Source organism: Amblyomma americanum, chromosome 3, assembly GCF_052857255.1.
Source record: "Amblyomma americanum isolate KBUSLIRL-KWMA chromosome 3, ASM5285725v1, whole genome shotgun sequence".
Classification (NCBI taxonomy): domain Eukaryota; kingdom Metazoa; phylum Arthropoda; class Arachnida; order Ixodida; family Ixodidae; genus Amblyomma; species Amblyomma americanum.
This window is the reverse complement of record NC_135499.1, coordinates 150,012,947-150,030,917: the sequence shown is the minus strand read 5'-3', so window position 1 is coordinate 150,030,917 and position 17,971 is coordinate 150,012,947. Positions and strand designations below refer to the sequence as shown.

General features: G+C 44.9%; 1 protein-coding gene across 3 annotated transcripts; it reads left to right on the top strand.

Moving 5' to 3' along the window:
- The first annotated feature begins 79 nt into the window (after positions 1-79).
- LOC144125156 (uncharacterized) lies at positions 80-17,477 on the top strand. 3 transcript variants are annotated; one of them, XM_077658282.1, is made up of 9 exons: positions 80-401; positions 491-597; positions 679-785; positions 1,260-1,469; positions 2,426-2,496; positions 5,427-5,645; positions 11,509-11,777; positions 16,015-16,261; positions 16,816-17,477. In XM_077658282.1, exons 1-9 carry the CDS (start codon positions 300-302, stop codon positions 16,975-16,977), a joined length of 1,494 nt encoding a protein of 497 aa, XP_077514408.1. In that variant the 5' UTR covers positions 80-299; the 3' UTR covers positions 16,978-17,477. The 3 variants fall into 3 exon arrangements, with proteins under 3 accessions (XP_077514408.1, XP_077514409.1, XP_077514407.1); XM_077658283.1 differs by having other exon boundaries at positions 137-401; positions 2,426-2,497; positions 5,419-5,645; positions 16,816-17,115; XM_077658281.1 differs by having other exon boundaries at positions 177-401; positions 2,426-2,497; positions 5,419-5,645; positions 16,018-16,261; positions 16,816-17,115.
- The last annotated feature ends 494 nt before the right edge of the window (positions 17,478-17,971 follow it).

Below are 17,971 nucleotides of genomic sequence, written 5' to 3'. Positions count from 1 at the left end.
CTGCGATCGAGGTTTTCTCAACACCTACCCTCGCACGCAGATCAATGCGACTGGTGCCGCCATCTGTAGAGAAACTGAGGCGGCTGCACCAACAGTATCGTGAAACGCGACGCCCGCGTACGGCAGGCTGCTGAATCCCAAACGCCCAAACGCGACGCGTGTGCACCGTTCGCAACGCGCGACTGCCACAATCTGTGCAGAGGCTAGCGAATTTGAATGAGTCTCAAGGGACGAAACGTCAGTACTGCGTACGCCGAGAAAGTGTCCGTGTTTGCTACGAGGAGAGCCCGGCAACCCAAATGACGCAGGAGAAGGCAAAAGATGACTGCTCGCCTCGAAGTCGCAGCTCAAGCGAGGCGTCCAAGTCCAAGGAGAAGAAGGATAAATCTTTTCTGACCAAGGTGAAGTGAGCCTTTTAGTGTTCTGATCTGTGCCGCGTTGGCTGAAGACCTAACTGCCATTGCTTTGCTGTCACCCGCCGTCTTTCCAGGTCGTGATCCGAAGGCTGCCGCCGACGATGACTGAAGAACAGTTTTTAGAGCAAATATCGCCTGTCCCTGAGAGCGATTACATGTACTTCGTCAAAGGAGACAAGAGGTGAGTGTTAAATGATTTGTTACGACCAGAACACCCCTGGGCGTCGCACGAGCTAATCTAACACCGGTATCTCTCTTCAAGCCGCGGGCCACATGCATTCTCAAGGGCCTACATCAACTTCGTCAACCAGGACGAGATTTTCATCTTCAAGGAAAAGTTCGACGATTACGTTTTCATCGACGAGAAAGGCAAGACCTATCGCAATTAAATCGTTGTGTCGATCTGTGTTTACACGTTTGCGAGTTGCAGACAAGCGCGCATATGACGAAGCGACCGTGACGAGTACGTGACCCCAGCGTGTCTGGCGCTCGAGTCAGGCTTCCGTGTTTGTAAACACGCCGTAATCACTTGTGCTGAACGTGAGGCGAATGGTGATTGCGGCCCTAAAGTGCCCGTATACGGAGCGCGCGTGTGCTAATTCAATTTTTATTGCCTGCACCTAGCGCAATTAATGCGCTCCATATGTGCGCGGCGGGGGAATTACCCCAGTGTAGAACGGAGCTCTTCAGGAAGACTTTTCTTCTTGTTCCAACTTGGTGCACTGAGCAGCTTACGTTGTGCAACGGATACAATTTATTCGGAAAACTTGTAATGCCGGGATGTTTCGTCTGTCTGATGTGTTGACTTTGTGTTTGATTCCTCTGTATATTTGTCTTGACCAGGAAATGAATACTCGGCCATCGTGGAATATGCACCCTTTCAAAAGATACCAAAACGGAGGACTCGCAAGAAAGATCCAAAATGTGGCACAATAGAGCAAGACCCAGAATATTTAAAATTCTTGGAAAGCCTAGAGCAGCCAGAGGAAGTGACGCTGCCTTCAATCGACACCTACATTGAGGAAATTGAAGCCAGGGAAAAGGAAATGAAAGGTATTGACATTGGAGGTCATAATGGGGTGGCCTCATCACGCATCCTTTTGGTTGCAAATGCATGGCTTGGAAACTGAAACTGAATACGTTCATTACCTGCGATTCATCCATGGATTAGTGAACATAGCATGCCTTCTAGTACCCAGAAAACAGCTATGAGTTCTATGTGTGACTTTGAAAGGGACACTGTGGACAAGTTAGCCTCTGTGGATTGATTGCTGCATTCTACTGACAAGGAGGCCACTTTCACTGAAAACAGAGCTTTATGAGCTCAAAAAGGCCAGATATATGAATGCAGGTATTACTGCTAGAAGCCGTTTTCACAACCGAACTGCAATGATGTTAGTACTTATTTTCTTGCATAACTTTCAGGCTAGACCACAGTGCTATCCGCTTCCAGCCAGCAGCCACGTAGTTCCTCACACTCTCGACGCCATGATCTTTGCCGCGAATTTGAATCGAGTGGTTGGAAAAATTTCATTTTCGGCTCCAAATTTTGCAGAAATGAATACATTCTTGCTACTAAGTGAATGTCAAAAGGCATAATAGTAGCCATAGAATTGAATTTCTCTAAAAACTAAAATTTGCTGGAGTTGTCCTTGGTGCTTCTTCAAATCCTGAAGCCCTCATAAACTAAAAGAGAGACTGATGTGAATCGTCCAGGTAGCCTGTGCCGGCAATGTTCTTGCCTTCTGCTGCCTGGAGAGGCATCATCTATAATTTATCCTGAATCTTGGAGGCTGCAGCATAGCTTCTGGCATAGGTGAATGAAATGAACATAAATTTTTGTTAAGCTGAAATGACAAAAAATGAGTGCAGGAGGTATGTCAGACAAGATCGCTACTGGGCTTTGCACTGGCTCTTAATTTCACTGTGTAGTTAGTGAGGAAGTTTTGCTTGGCAGTCAAATTCAATGCGATAAATGTAGGTAATGTGCTTGATTTCTTTTCTTGTAGCAAACAATGGCTGCCTCAAAGTGGTGACTCCACTCATCGAATACCTGCAGCAGAGGAAGCTGGAAAAGCTGGTAGGTCTCAACCTTGAGATCTGTGCCCTTCTTGGCGCATGTCATACAAGACCAGCACAAGAAAACGAGGACATGAAAAGCACATGCAAGATGGGCCTGTCATTGGCTACCAACATTTTATTCTGCAAACCAGCACAATATATATGAACAACACTGGACCACGTGATTATGGGGCAGCCAATTGACACAGTGTTAAGAAAACACTTGAGTTGCTTGAGACAGGAAACAATAGTGCCAGCAAAGACAAACACAACAGAAGAATGATGCAGGACATTCTTCTGTTTTGTTCATCTTTGTTGGTGCTGTTGTTTCCTGTCTCAACCACTATGCACCAGCTAGCCCAAATGCAGGTTCTTTTAAAACTTCAGTTGCTACTAGGCTAAAAATCCAACAATAAAATAAAATTCAGGAAATGGACATTGCAGCATATACAAACAGACTTGCTATCAAGACAAGACAAAAGCTAAATGTGCTTAATTTACAACTGTGTCTAGAACTCAAAACCCAATTGTAACCACAGAAAATACAAAGAAAAGTGACATGAAAGACTAATCACCTTGTTACTTTCTTTGTGTTCACTGTGGTTTCCTTCGGGTCTTGAGTTCAAGCATGTACTAGTGGTTTGTCCAGTATATACGCACCAAAGACTAATGTTGGCTGCTTCCTTGAAGCGTTTAGACGTCTAAACAGGCCACTATTGGAGGGCTTACTGCTAGGTCCTTGGCCTCAGAGTTGGCAAGCAGCCCAGGCAGTAATGGTGTTTTCACATTTTTTTTTAGTGACACGGGCCTCGAGTCGCGGTTGTGATGCCTACAAATGTGCATGCGCGTACTCTCATCTCTCTTCTCACCACATCGCCACCCTCTTCTCCTCCCCCCCTTTCCCAGTGGAGATTAGCAGGCCAGATATCAATCTTTCTGACCCACTGCTTTGCTTTTGTTTCATTAAATTTCTATCGAGTTCACAATCCAGTTGTGAATGTAGTAAATTCAGCTTTTGCCTTGTCTTGATGGCCAGTCTATTTGCACATGCTGCAGTGTCATTTTCCTGAATATTTTTTTATTGTTTAGTTTTCGTCTACGAGCAACTGAAGTGTTTTCCTTAGACTGTGTCTTTTGGCCGTCTGATGATCACATGGTCCAGTATTGTTGCTATTATAGTGTATTGTGCTGGTTTACAGAATAATAAGGAGTCTGTAGTCAGCACCTGCCTTTGTATTGTTCCGCTGGTTTCATCTGTATCTTGTTAAGGACCATCTAGCCAAAACCAAGTTTTGATCAAACTCATAATGCAGTTCTGATTCCAAAATTTTCAGAAAAATAAAATGTTATGATATTGAGAATAGTGATTGTGGCCACATGACATATTTCAAGTACAGTGAGCGCCACGAATTTCACTTTCTAGAATTACTTTTGGCACCAACTAATCATTCAATCTCGTCCTCACTGCTGCAATGGCATGGCGAACTGCAAGTGTGGAACTCTATATACCGGTCGCTGACGTTAAGAGGGAACAAATGGTGACTCTTGTGCATGTTGCCTTCTTGTTGAAGAAATTGTGCCTTTTCTATTTTCCTAAGCCATTTCATGTACATTAGACTCCCCTGTCTGTAATTTTAGCATATATTATTTGTCTGTGCAATATTGTTACACATTTGTACATCCAATCAGCATCTTCTGGCGATGTTCTTTGTTTGTAAATGTCATATTTGCAGCTGTTTTGCTTGAGGTGTACTCATACATTGAACAAAAGAAGAAAGACATCTGGAAAGTCTGCTGTGCATCCTTTTTGTGCAGTCTAAAGCTTATGGAATGTTCTGTCAGTGAAAAGACATGCATCACCATCTTTGCTTGCAGTTCAGGATAGATATGTACAGCCAATTCTTTATGCGAATTATACAATGCACCATTAAATCTCAAGCAAAGGGCCCTCGATGCCAAGGAAGAAATTTTGCCAGTCGGTGGTGCATGCAGATATTGGTATTTTGCATGGTGTAGATGTTGTCTGCTTTGACAAAACATGCAGCATTCATGTGCGAGCTTCTTTTCGAAAGAGTTGAACAATTCACTATTTCCAAGTTAAAAAAATATGAGCGTTCCTGAGCTTTTGTTGAGAATATGATGAACCCCTTGCTAACGCGGCTCATTTGAAAAGCCGTGGAAAGCATTGCTGTGTTACTTTTCAAGCTTGCAGTCAAAATTCATCACGCTTGTTGAAATGCACAGGACCCCCTTATTCAATGGAATATGTGCAGAAATGGGTTGATTTCAGCGCATGCCTATTTGCTGAAGTAAGGCACTCTTCAGTACACTGTGTCATTAAAGGGATATCCCTTGGAATCACAATATCAGACCTCTTTCAAAGCAGTGAGGGGGAAGATGCCTGTCCAAATAGCTTATGCTTATCTTCACGAGAAAACTTGAACTACATTGGAAAAAGTGTTTATGGTGAAAACATTCTTTTTCACCCCAGCTTTGTTCTAAGAAGCACTTTTGAAAGCATTTCTCATTTCCTTGTTCTTGAGAGATGCGAGTGTTTTAAATAGGCTACACCATTTCTAAAACGCTGACCAAGTTGTAGCTTTTAAAACAAAAAAGGTTCTCATTCAGCCATGCGTTTGGCACACAGTAGGTGTAGTTGCTAATGAGCCAATAAATTCAATATAACTAAACAATAGATAGCTTAATTAAGGAGGAATGCACCAATCAGTCCAAGGAATGGAAGAGAATAGGGGGTGATGTGTCATACTGCAGCTTCTCTGTACGGCTGGTTGCCCAGCAACCTATGTGGTGACGTCTCATGGGAAAGCTTTACCTTAAAGAGAAAGAAGGGATGGGTGATGCCGATTAAACAGAGTCTGGATGCGAGTGAAGGATGGTTGCTTTCAACTGCACCTGCGTTGTGGCCTTGTGTCCCTGACGGCGGCGCAGAAACTGCGTGAGGAGCGGAGGGAGGAGCGCAAGCGACGGGAGGTGGAGAAGAAGCGCCTGCGAGATGAGGAAAAAAGGCGGCGCAAGGTGGATCGCGACCGTGCTTCTAAGGAGCCGAGCGTGCACCGTGAGATAGGATCCTCGGGCCGCTACGAGGATGACCTTCTCCAGTCTGACGAGGTGGAGCCGGCAGCCACTAGGCAACAGCAGGTGGTCAAGGTGAGGAAGTTGACTGAATTTGATTGTCACGGGGCAGCGAGCTGTTGGCGATTCATACACAGCTGTGGATTAGAACACCTTGACAAAACATTGAAACATTAAGATGTTAGATCTGAAAACTCGAGACATGGAGAAAGGGCCTCTCAGAGCAGCTTGCAGAGACTACTGCATCTTTTTTGCTCTGGGCCCATCACGGGGCAAGTGCCTGCTATATTGACTGAGTCATCCTCATTTTAGAGCAACAACTGTGTGGGAAACTTCACAGAGCTTGTGGCCTGATATGATGAGCATAACCCAGATTGTGGACTCTTTGTTGGTAATCCATGTTACCATTTATGTCCACGGTCTGTTTACAGAGAACGTGGACCAATGAAAATATGCCATCTCCAGCAGCGTGACGCACGTTGGCGTCCTGGCTTGTGTGTCTTTATGGACTTCTTGCTGTCCCAGGCTGGGAATTCCCTTTTCTCCTCCATTCTAGCCTGTGGCTGGGAAGCCTGTTCACTGTTGGGAAGTCAAGTGCTATTCAGTGCAGATTCTGCTTTCTGTCCTGCTTCTTGTGTTGCTCTGCTTATGCCAACTTGATTCTCCATTAAACTTGTGAGAAGTTTTCTTACCAGCTTCTTGCGTGTAATTGAGGAACTTGAAGATACTGGGCAGGCTTCACCTCTTGTTCGGCTATCCCCATTCTGCTATTTCGTTCCCAATGTAATGCAAGAGAAAGGGGAATGGGCTCTGAAGAAAGGGAAGGCGCGGTGACTGTTGCATTATCAGTGGACGCCTCACTGTGTGGGGAGAGAAAAGGTTCAAAGACTGTACTGAAAATTTACATGGATCTGGAATCAGCTTCTAAGACGAAGCTGACAGTCCTATCTTCTGCACTAAGAGGAAGGCTGCTGCTGCTCTGCGCAGTGCATTCTTTATGTGATTCTCCATGTAGACCTTCTTTTGCCAAGAGAAGTAGACAGCCCGATACGCATGCTGTTTGGCTTGCGTGGGGCAACTTTCAAGGTCAGAACGACTACACTGAGTGGTTGCATGCATGCCACATGGGCATTTTTTTTCTGCGCTCAGTGGCTAGCATCACAGCGCTGTTTTGTGTTTTCTTCTTAATTGGGTGTAAACACAGCTCATGCATATTCGGACACCATGCACAGGTAGGCATCATTCTTGTGCATATTTAGTGAGTGGGATATGTAACATCTGCAGAAATTTTTCAGTAATGTAAAGGCCTGCAGCACATAGGAGAAAATGTTGCGGATAAGTTCTGTCATGTTGTACAGCCATGATTCAAGGAGTCATCAGTCAGCATCTCCTTTCACAGGGGCTTCTTTCACCAACTTTATGCTTTTGTACTATTGTTTTAAATTTGTAGACATCATCGCCACATGTTGCATTCATACAGAGGAAAACAATACAGACATGCAGCTGCGGTGTCTTGGAAAGCAGCATTTATTCAGCCTTTTCACAACTGCTGACTAGCATTTGGCAGGTGATGACCATCGTCACCCACCAGGTCTGACTCACCAAGCACCAGAAGCCAAAGAAGTGTGAAAAATCATTGCAGCACAGATGTTATCTAGTATCTGATCTGTACGCTGCCACTGCACGTACACCAGATCTTAACATCATCAGCTGTGGTAAATGGATTCTCGTCTACTACACTCTCTTTTGTCTAAGCCAGTCAGCACTGCCTGCTTCTGTGGCAACTACCCACAGCGGCTCAGTGGGGCTGCTTGACGTCTTCACATGGTGGGAAATGAGGGCCACAGCTTCCGCATTTCAAAGGAGGCGAAATGCGAAAGACAGCCATGTGCTATGTGATGTCAGGGCATGCTAAAGGGCTCCAGGTGGTCGAGAATTATTCTGGTGCCCTCCACTATTCCTTTTGATGTCTTCCTTCTTTCACTCTGCCCTTCATTTCTTCCCTCACTGCAGGGTTGAGGTGTTCATCAAGACAATTTTCAACTGACGGTCAACAAATTTTTAGCTTACTGGCTGTCATCTCTTGTTACTGACTGCTTTTAAAAGTGAAGAAGCAGTGTTCCTGAGAGGCTTTTTGTTTAGTTGGAAAATTTAGAGTTCTCCTCACCCTCTTGGTGCAGTTTTGCAGAGACAGTTTCACAGGTGGCTCCGTCGGGGCAGATGGGTATCATACCACAAAACTCCTGCAGTCACGTGCTGATCGGCAGGAAGGCTGTTGAGGTTGGCTAAGGAGTGAACACTCTTGAGAATGCACCCCATGTGTTTATGTGATGTACGCGGGTTCAAACACTCTTCAGGAGTGAAAGTGGGGAGTTATGATGGCAGTCACTTCTTGCTCCTGTAGGAGGGTGTGAAGTCTTGGAGTTCATTTGCAAACGACAGCTATGGAGCTGTTCATTTGTGCACAAACAAGGAAAAGTTTGTTCTCAACGCATTATATGTCTGCTATTGCTTGTCGCATGCGTGTCGCTAGAAGGCGGAGTGGTTCCCTGAAAATGTTTTGTTAGCTCAAGGAACAGTGTTGCATAACGGTACAAACTGTCAGCGGCAATCTCTGAAGTTTTGTTTGCACTGCTTTTGTGATGTATGGTTGCAGTCTATCATGTGATCGCATCTCTTCTTGTAAAGCATGGTGAAGGTTGCAGAAGCACAAGGCCAGTGATGAATGGGCTTTGGCACTGAATGGCTCTGAAAATGGCTTTGCTGACAGGACAGAAGCTTAGAAGCTCGGTAGTGCTGGCACGGGAGCTCATTTTCCACAGTAGCCTCTCTCCAGGGTGCCTCCAAATGTCACGGCGCTTGTCGAGTGTCATGCAAGTGGCACTTAACGAATGCCGGCAGCTTATTACCTCTGCTGTGGCTGTATTGCTTTTTGCTGTACATTGGTTGGTAGCAGACAGCTGCTACCTACAGAGCGGGAGGAGTGAGCACCTTTTGCACTTGCATGTGGAAGAAATTTCTAGTTCATAGCTTCAATTCAAGTTCAGCTATTGCTATTTATTTTTGTTCAGTTAAGATTGGTGTGGCTCATTTATGTAAGTAATAATAATAACAATTCTTGATTTTTGGTTTTTGTTTGCAAAATTCTTCCTGCACTAGCTAAACACTTCAAGTAGTTCAAATATTTTATAGCTTAGAGATTCTTTTAAAAAGCTGCTCTTGGTTATTCCAGTTGAGCTACTGTGAAGCCGTCCATTTTTACTCTTTTTAAAGCTGACTTAAAGTAAGAATCTTACGCAGGCTGCTATTTGTAGCCAGAAGTCGCATGCAAGAAACGTTTTGCATGCCATTATTATAGTTGCATGATCGCAGAGGATTACATTATTGCTTGCATGCATGCATACCATATCACTGTCACAAAGGTGAGCTGCTGAGGGAATGTTTGGAATATGATTTTTATTCAGCTTGTGATGCTTTGCCCGCTACTTGGATTGTTCGGTTGCTACTTGGCCTGAGCGAAAAGAGTACTGGATGCATATTTCAAAGTTTACTTTTCATGATACTCCTTGACCTGCCGCATGTACTCAGTGGATTCACTGCATGATTTAAGCATGTTGTACAGTGTGACGCTGAACTGGCACCAACGCTATCGTGCATGACTCATGACACATATTTGCAAAAAAAGGGCTTGTAGCAAACGAGGAGCATTCATGCTTAGTTTCAGGCTCAGTGTAGGTCTCGCATGTCAAAGCAAGAATATCCTTTGTGTCAGCCACTGTCTAATATTTCAGAAAAAAAAATGGAACGAACCACATTGCAGTACTTGGTTAGGTTACAGAAGGACAGGAGCAGCCGCAGCGGAGTTTTTGAAAACACGAAGTGTTTCGTAACGTCCAACCGGAGCATGTAACGTGTCACAGAAACACTGGCCGTCTTTCTCAGCATGAGCACATCTCTTTTCGTCTGCAAGCGGCTTGAGCAGAAACCTCGGCGAAGTGCAGTGAGTCCCTCAAAAGTTCGAGGAGCGATGCGCTCCTCAAAGAGCGAACGTGCTCTGGCTGCCCTCGGAGTGGTGGGCAGAGCTACCCGAGGGAATCAAATGCCAAAGAAACAGCATCCTGAGAAGAAGCGTGCGGTGAGTTTGGGACCGACAGTCGGAGCTGCCCGTTGGCAGCTAAGGAGCCTCCCTCTTTAGAGCGCTGCAGTGCTTTTCATATTCAGCCGTGTTCACTCTTTATGCTTGTACTGTTGCCCGAAGAAGTTCTTCACGAACTCTAGAAAAGGCCCAAAGTGGTTCTTTATGTTTGCTGGAAACCAAACAGGATGTGTAGTAGGATGTCGAGCATAAATGTTGTACCGCGTGGCATGAGCCGGGTTTTGGTGATTTTATGTTCTTTTTGAACCAAACCTTGTTATTATTGTATATTAGACACTCATAGCAACTTATACAGAATAAACAGCTAGGAACTTTCTTTGGCTTAGTTCTGCATTACACCTCTGAAATGCTGGTACACATCAAAGCATACTGTTCAGCGTCTCTAATTTTTCTGGTGCTCTGTTTATTGAGTTTGTGGTTTGCAATGAACACCATAACACATATCTTTTAACAGTTCTGAGGCGAGCCTAAACGTTCCTAAGCAGCCATACAGCTGAACCTTGGTGCGTCAGGGCTTTCCTAGTGGAGGAGTACATTGACTCTCTAAATATTTTTGTTGGAATGTTTCCACCACTTCCGTGTGGGAATCAGGGATATTTTGTTTGTCTGATGTGTGTGTGTGCAATCATGATTTTTAACTGAAGCAGTTCTTTGCAAGGCAGAGTCTTATATTTGTAGCTCTGTATGTCCTTTGTGTCTCATAAAAGAAAACACTTCATTTGGTTGTGTCCATTACAGGTACAGACATTTATGGGGACCTTGTGAAACAAAAGATATGTTATTTAATTTAAGGCGTCCTGAAACACCCCTTTTTCAGACATGGGAAAAGTTAAAGCTTTCAAATAGGTAGTGCTCAATATGAGTGATATCGTCTCAAAAAGAATTTCTGCTATGTACTGAACAAGGATGGAGAAATTAAACGTGCGGTATATATAGCTATTGTAGCCCCCCCACCTTGAGCCTCTGCTTTTTTTTCCCCCCCGTTCATCTCGCACCCCTGGATAAAAAGGCGTTTGGGGCATCTTTAAGGATGCTTTTGTAATGACATATCGGTCTTTGTTTATTGGTCCTGAATAGTTAAGCTTATTCGGGGCCTTTCGCTGCTTCCAGTGAGAGCCAAAGTGTAAATTGTAGATGCTTAACATGCTGCTATATTTTTATGTATTCCTGGAACACTGCTTATGCGGATGCACACTCACTGTGGCCTGCTCACTTATTTCGATGGACTGAGTGGGTGCCCTTATTGCCCAGTGTACTGTCCTGTCTCCTTAAGCTGCAGCTGCTCTCCTGGCTCATGAATGAACTTCCTTAAGCTCTTGCCATTTTGTTGCGTAACGCAATGCAACTTGGGGAAGTGCAGCGGGATCTTTACTTGTCTGTTAGAATCTTGCTTCATCTGATTATCAGCCTTGATTGTGTGGCTCAAGGCATAGTTTTAAAAATCTTTTTCCTTCACTTTTACTCATCTCTTCTGTCCTACAGGCTGTCATTTGCACATTCGATTACGTCTGTTAGTGTGATCATGAATTTTTCTGCTATACTTGGAGTGGGGGGTTTCATTTCAGTTGTCTTGTCTACAGGAGACTTTACATTAGTAGATCAGCCATTGTATGAAACCTCAGAAGCAAGGCCTTTTTTGTGATGTTGGGTGAATTCCCAGTACTAGAAACAAAAACTATTCAGTTCGTGAAGAATGGAAAGGCAGGTGCAGATGCTTTTTTTTTGCAATACTTGTTGAAAGGTTTTGTAATGTATGTGTGCCATTTGCATGACACCATTCAGGTACTGAGGAACCCCGTTCGAGAGCATGACCCCCCTTCTGCACCAGCCCCAAAGGACGTCGGTGGAGGAGGCGTCGTCTCCAAGTCGAACAGCACTGCGAGTCATTCCAAAACCCCGGTGCGCAGTTCTGTGGGTGGCGGGGGTGGCAGCAGTGCACGTAAGGACTGGGATCGTCCCAAGGCACAGCAGAGGTCTCCCAAGGATTACCAGCCGACGACCAAAGAGTACAGCAAGCACAAGAGCGAGCAGCCTGCACCCACCACCCACAGGTGGGTTGCCAATCTGAATGCATGTTCCAGTGTTTGAGCCACTGGCAGAGCGTTACAGACCATAGCGCCACCAGCGGAAGAGGGAAGGCTGGTGTTCTCTCCAAATTTCAAAAGTAGCTTTACAAAAGTACCACGTGCCTCTTAGACCGTGGATCCTTGGGGAGCACAATGTGGACTGTGTTGCTTAATGGCACATTCCACTTCCTGCGATTGAACAGTGATGCCTTAAGCTTCTCTGAAAGTGGTAGGAGGTGCTTCACCTTTATACACCAGCAGAGCAATTGGCGACATAGTGTAGCACTAGTCCTGATCAGGAAGGCGGTGCAATCACCATGTGTTGCAACACTGTCAGAAGCTTCATCGTGTATTAGTGCTGCAGCCGCACTCTTCCACTTTAGAGTCTGGCCCCATCGATGCGTGTTTCAGCCTGTTTTTTCCATGTTAAAATTTGTCTGCAGATGTGCAGTTTTTACCATTTTTCTGCTGGCATAAAGAAGAATTAGCCGCCCTGGTACATACCTCCTTTCTGAATTGTGTGGTACTCTTAAGGTCAGCTCCTGTTATGATTAGTGGTCAAAATATGAGCTGAGCTGGCTGCATTAGCTAGCATCAGCAGACATATAGTATACTCTGAATTAGCACACCACCATGTGTGTTAGTGTGCAGTGTTTTTGTGGCAAGAAAGAGAAAAATTTGAAATTTGGCAGCTTGTCTTTATACCTTGGGCCGCGTAAATACTAGCAAAATGCTCAAGTGCATTCAATGACACATTTTTCCTTCATTTTAAATTCTTTGATGAAATATCCCGACGCCGTTTTTTTTGCATTGCTCATTGGATGGAACATTTGCCACTGTTGTTATTGTGGCTGTCGTTTTCTCAGTGCTGCGGAGTGAGGTGATAAATTCATCATGCCACCCCACACACACACACACACGCACAAATCATTGTCTCAAGGAGCTGTACATCTGTATTAGGGTCTTCTTCAACAGTGTATAGGATTGCACACTCATTCTTTTTATGTCCATTGCGACATTGGTCTCCTGCATCTAACTAACCTGCCTGTCTCATGTTCTGTTTCTTCCCTCTTTGCAGAGTGCTGATTGTTTAAAGGGATTATGATATGGTTTTGAAGATTGCTGGTAAATGTATTAAGTGCTAGAAGAAATGATTTCGGCATTCACACTAAGTATGAGTGCTTAGAATGGAGCTGGCAGTTTATTGTCAGTTTTAAAAACATGATTTTTAGAATTGACGGGCTGAATTGTCACCGGGTAGTGATGGTTTTTGGAACTGTTTTCTAAAGTAGAGTATTTTCATGAGTACCGATGATGTCATGGTGAGCGACAGACCACCACACCCTGCCATTCGCTGCAGCCTTAATAGCCAGGATGCGATAGGGGCACACTTCCAGTAGCCACAAAAGTCGTCTGCTCATGTAGCTGCGCAAGCCCCGCAAGTGACTTGGGCACGTGCGAGTTTAGTTCATTCATACACATGGTTCTCCGATTTTCCGCTGCCACATCTTTCTGTAGGTCGTTTCGGAGCCTTTCGCTATGCCTTTTGCAGTTCCTTGAGATGAACGCTGTGTTGTTGGCTGTGTGCAAAGCCACCGTCTAGTGAAGGGTCAAACTTGGGAATGTTATTCCTAGAGATGTATGTGGGTGAGCTGCCTAGAGCGTATCACACTGCCATCGTTGGAGGCCCACCAGAAGTAGGCAAACCGAGCATCAGTGTGTGACAGATTCATGTGTGAGGTGCAGTCCCAAGCTGTTTTCTTTTTTTGGCATTCCAGTGTGTGAATAGAGAGGGAAAAGAGGAGTGTCATTTTTAATTGTCTATAGCTTGGGCTTTAATGAAGCTTGCACAGGAATTATTGCGGTGGAGTGACAAGTAACTGAATACCTATGACTATCAGTCTTACGCTTTTCTTAACCTCAGTAAATATTGTTTCATGGGCGCTTTAACCTCCAGGTAATTTAACTTTGAAAGGCCTCATTGGTGCCATTTCATTGAAACCCGTCGTGTGCTCTTAGCGCGCAGCCCTTAGGCACCTGTTCCTGCGTTGAGCGGCACACCTCAGCGCCGGCCTCAGTGTAACTGAGCAAAGGAGCGCATTAGAGGATAAAAGACAGCAAACGTAGAGCACAAAGGAGGACGAAAGATGGCGGTAGCAAAGAGAGTGTGAAGAGGAAAGCGGCAGCATGAAGGCAGGTCACGCGGTGGCAACCAACAGCAAAAAAGGGGGGGGGGGGAAGAGATTGTTCTGGAACACAATTGAAAGCTCGGGCTTCCACTAGCGTGTCTCAGCTTGTGGCCCAGTTCCCCTCCACGCGACCTTGGCAAAGAGGCACGTGCGGACCTATGGTTCGAGATGGTTCAAGCCCTCTCGAGAAGTCATGGGGAGGGAGGCACAGCTTGATGTGAGATGCGGTGCCTACTCCATTTCTTGGCGGCGCCTGCTGCTTTTTTGACAGCGCCATATGGATCGTACACATGCGTCAACGGCTTGATAATGTGCTACTGCCTTCGGCATACAGTGATCGTCTCTTCCCCCACTCTCTCTGAATAGACTCGTAATCGAAATTATAATGTTGAGGGGTAGCTGTGCCAGCTGTTCCCCATGACATTTTGCCTTGCCATTTTAATTAACATGTCCAGAAACGTCCTTTTCCTGTTTGTGACCGTTTTTACTCAAACAGCGATATGTGATCTCTTGCGCTAAATGATGTAGCGTATGAGAAAATAGTGCTTAACATGGTGCGTCATATGAGCAGCTATGCGCACAGTTGATGATCAATCCCTCAGAATTGAAGAAATCTGCAGAAGAGGGGAGTTGGCGAATAAGGCACTAAAGTGAGCTGCAGTACCCACTGAACTCTAAGCAACTGCAATAGCCCCCTGTCAAGCGGAAAAATTTGTCACATGATTAATTGCCATATGACTAAAGCTGTAATGTCATTTTGATTTCAAATGTATCGAAACTATCAACAGTTTACTTCGAGAAGAGAGTCACACATATGCTACAGTGTCCACTCCATGTGACAGGTGGAAACAAAATCAAGAAAAGGACAAAAAAGAAGAAAATGCGAAGGATGCAAAGTGTCATCCTCCCAGTGTACCGAACGCATTCACCTACGAGTGCATTTATTTATTTATTTATTTATTTATTTATTTATTTATTTATTTATTTATTTATTTATTTCAATACCCTAAGGACCCATGCGGGCATTACATAGGGGGGACTCATCAAAGAAAATACATAATACAACTTAAATACGAAGGGCTGGAAACAAAGATAAGCAAGCTAAGGAGCCAGGTAAGAAGTCAGCCAGTTAAACCCTGCATTGAAAACTTCAACTCATATAATATATATATTAGCAGACAACGTAAGGGAAATGAGGGGCTCATTTGACAAATGTATGAAGGAAGCCAACAATCACCGAAACCAAGGTGCATAGCAGCAACCGAAACCAAGCAGCAGATTGGACAGCCGTCGCCGTAGCTCAGTTGGTAGAGTACGGGACGCGATATTCGGAGGTCGTGGGTTCGGATCTCACCAGCGGCATGGTTGTTTTTTCTGCTGCTTTGTAAGTAGTTTTCCTTAAGCGACAGATTAATCGTAGTATTATTCTTTAACTAATCAGCACTACAAATAAATAAAAAAAGAAACATTCCTCTATGCACCTTGGTTTCAGTGAGTGTTGGCTTCCTTTGTGTGTGTGTGTGTGTGCGTGCATGCGTGTGTGTGTGTGTGTGCGCGCGCGCGCGTACAGTAATCAACAAGCCAGAACCAAACATTTAATTCACTGGTTTATTTGCACTGACACTCTGGTTCTGTGTGTGCGCGCGCGCGTGCGTGCGTGCGTGCATGCGTGCGTACAGTAATCAACAAGCCAGAACCAAACATTTAATTCACTGGTTTATTTGCACTGACACTCTGGTTCAAACAATATCAAGTGCATTAAAAATGCTGCGCTTAAGTCTAGCTCTATGTAATTTGAACAAATATTTGTTCCTGTTTGAATGGTCAAGAGTTGACTGTATTTCATTCTATACAGGCTCCAGTGCTGCCCTGTTACTGTTGCTCCATCTGATTACTTATCCAATTCATGTACATTTAAAGCATGAATTGTAGTGCTGCCCAGGAGTGCATTTTGAAGGTGCCTTGTGGAACAGATTGAGTGTTCCTTGCATGTGCTGTAACTGAGAGCTGCGTGTGCCATGCCTTTTGCCTAGAAGAGGCTCATCGAGTTCTGATGGAAGAGGTGGCCAGGAGACAAGCGCCTCCAAGGCGTCTACGGCCCCTGCAGCAGATGATGAGCGGCCAGCTGTCGAGAGCACTCGAGGCGCTGCATCCACGAGCACTCCTGCCGAGGGAAAAGGCACCATTTCTGAGAAGGACCGCGAGCGACCACCCGCACCTGAGGAGTCCTCGCAGTCCCGACAGAAGGACCCTCGAGCAGAAAGGAGGATACGTAATAAGGCAAGTCCTTTCCCTCTTCTGTTTTCGTCCTGTATTTCAACTTTGAGGTAGTGTGCTGGAAAGGAGCCGGGTGGAGACCGGTTTTTGAAATTGTTGTGCAACGAGGATGGCACCAGGACATTAATAGTTGGGTGGCATGGAGGAGGAGGAGTTGGGGGAGTCAAATTTTGGGAAGGCATGATGTCTGCGTGGCATTGCTCTTCGTAATGATAAAATAAATGAAATGAACAAAATGCAATGGCAAGAAAGAACTTCACATACTCACTTAACCAGTGACGAGGCCCAATATGAGCTGCACTGTATGGAGATTTCTTTCTTGTCAGGGTCTGGGGAAGTTAGCAGCGCAACCCAATTGACACAAGGTGCTGACGTAAGAGTACCATTGCTATGATTGCCCTGTGTGGAGGATAGATGTGTTGATGTAATGCCAAAGCAGCATTCTCCTTTTTAGATTGTAGAGTTGCCATTTTCTCTAGGAGAAATGTGCTCTGCTGCATTGTATTCGCTAAGCTGTAAGCATTCAGTGTGTACATAACCTTATTTTTAATTTTCAGGACCGGCCCTCTATTGAGATCTATCGGCCTGGAATGCGTAGGTTATCACAGAAGCCCGCATCAGCTCAGGAGGACACATCGGTGGCCAGCACGAAATCTTTGAAAACCAGCACCAAGCCTTCCTCTCGGACAACAGCCAGTGCTGGTCAGGACAGCAATTAACGCACACATACTTTTCACCGCCACCAGCATGTTTCTATGAAGATAAGGGAGAGGAACCCCTGCATTTTGTCCACGCATGACCCACTCTTCTTGTCTCTTGTAAATAAATGTGGATCGGGTGATGTGTTTTGGCCAGTTTGCTGTGCGTGTGCTTGGAAGCGACATATTCAGTGGAGCTGATGCACAAATGAGATCATGCAAAAAAGCAAAAAAAAAAGATGATAGGTTAGATTGTGGTTTTTGGAGTGACAAGTTGGCTTGCGCGGCAGCCATTGAATGAAAGGGAACATGGCCTGCCTATGAATGCTCAGTGTAGTGATGGTGTATGATACAGAAATGCTGCAGGGACATAGAAATGCTAGTTTGTTTTTGTAGACATATATGCAGAATGAGTAAGCTTTTAGACTGCTCTGAAATTTTACATCATTCACTGCTCACTTTCATTTGCTTACTTTGCTCTGAACAGAAATAAAAAGATGAGATACTGTTTATTATGTTGACAACTTTGTGCCTTCATTTAAGGTACAGTCAAACCCCGTAACAATGAATGCTGCTAGAGTGAAATTCCCTCCACATGGAAGTGTTTCCGATTTCCCGTCAGCAAACCATACAAGGCAGTGCAATTTTTCCCTCCTACAACAAACAATTTTCAGAGCGAGGTTTCACTTCAATGAATTTTTCCCGAGTAAGCAGCAGTTTTTTTTTTTGTATCCACATATGCCTGTATGCTCATTAGGTTTTCACCAAAAACTGCTGCCAAAGTCAGTTTGCACTTTCAATAGCGCAGCTGACACTCCCTGCAATGTGGTGCATGACTGCCTGTGACGGTCTTGCCTTCGGCATGCACTCCGCACTTGCGAACCACGGCCATTGGTGCAAGGTGGTTTTCGGCTTTTTCTCTGGCTTCGCTGACGAAGGCAGAACGAAAGTCAATTCTGCATTGATTTCAGTGTGAAGTTGTCGTATCGACAGTAATCGGTGAAAACGTTCACGT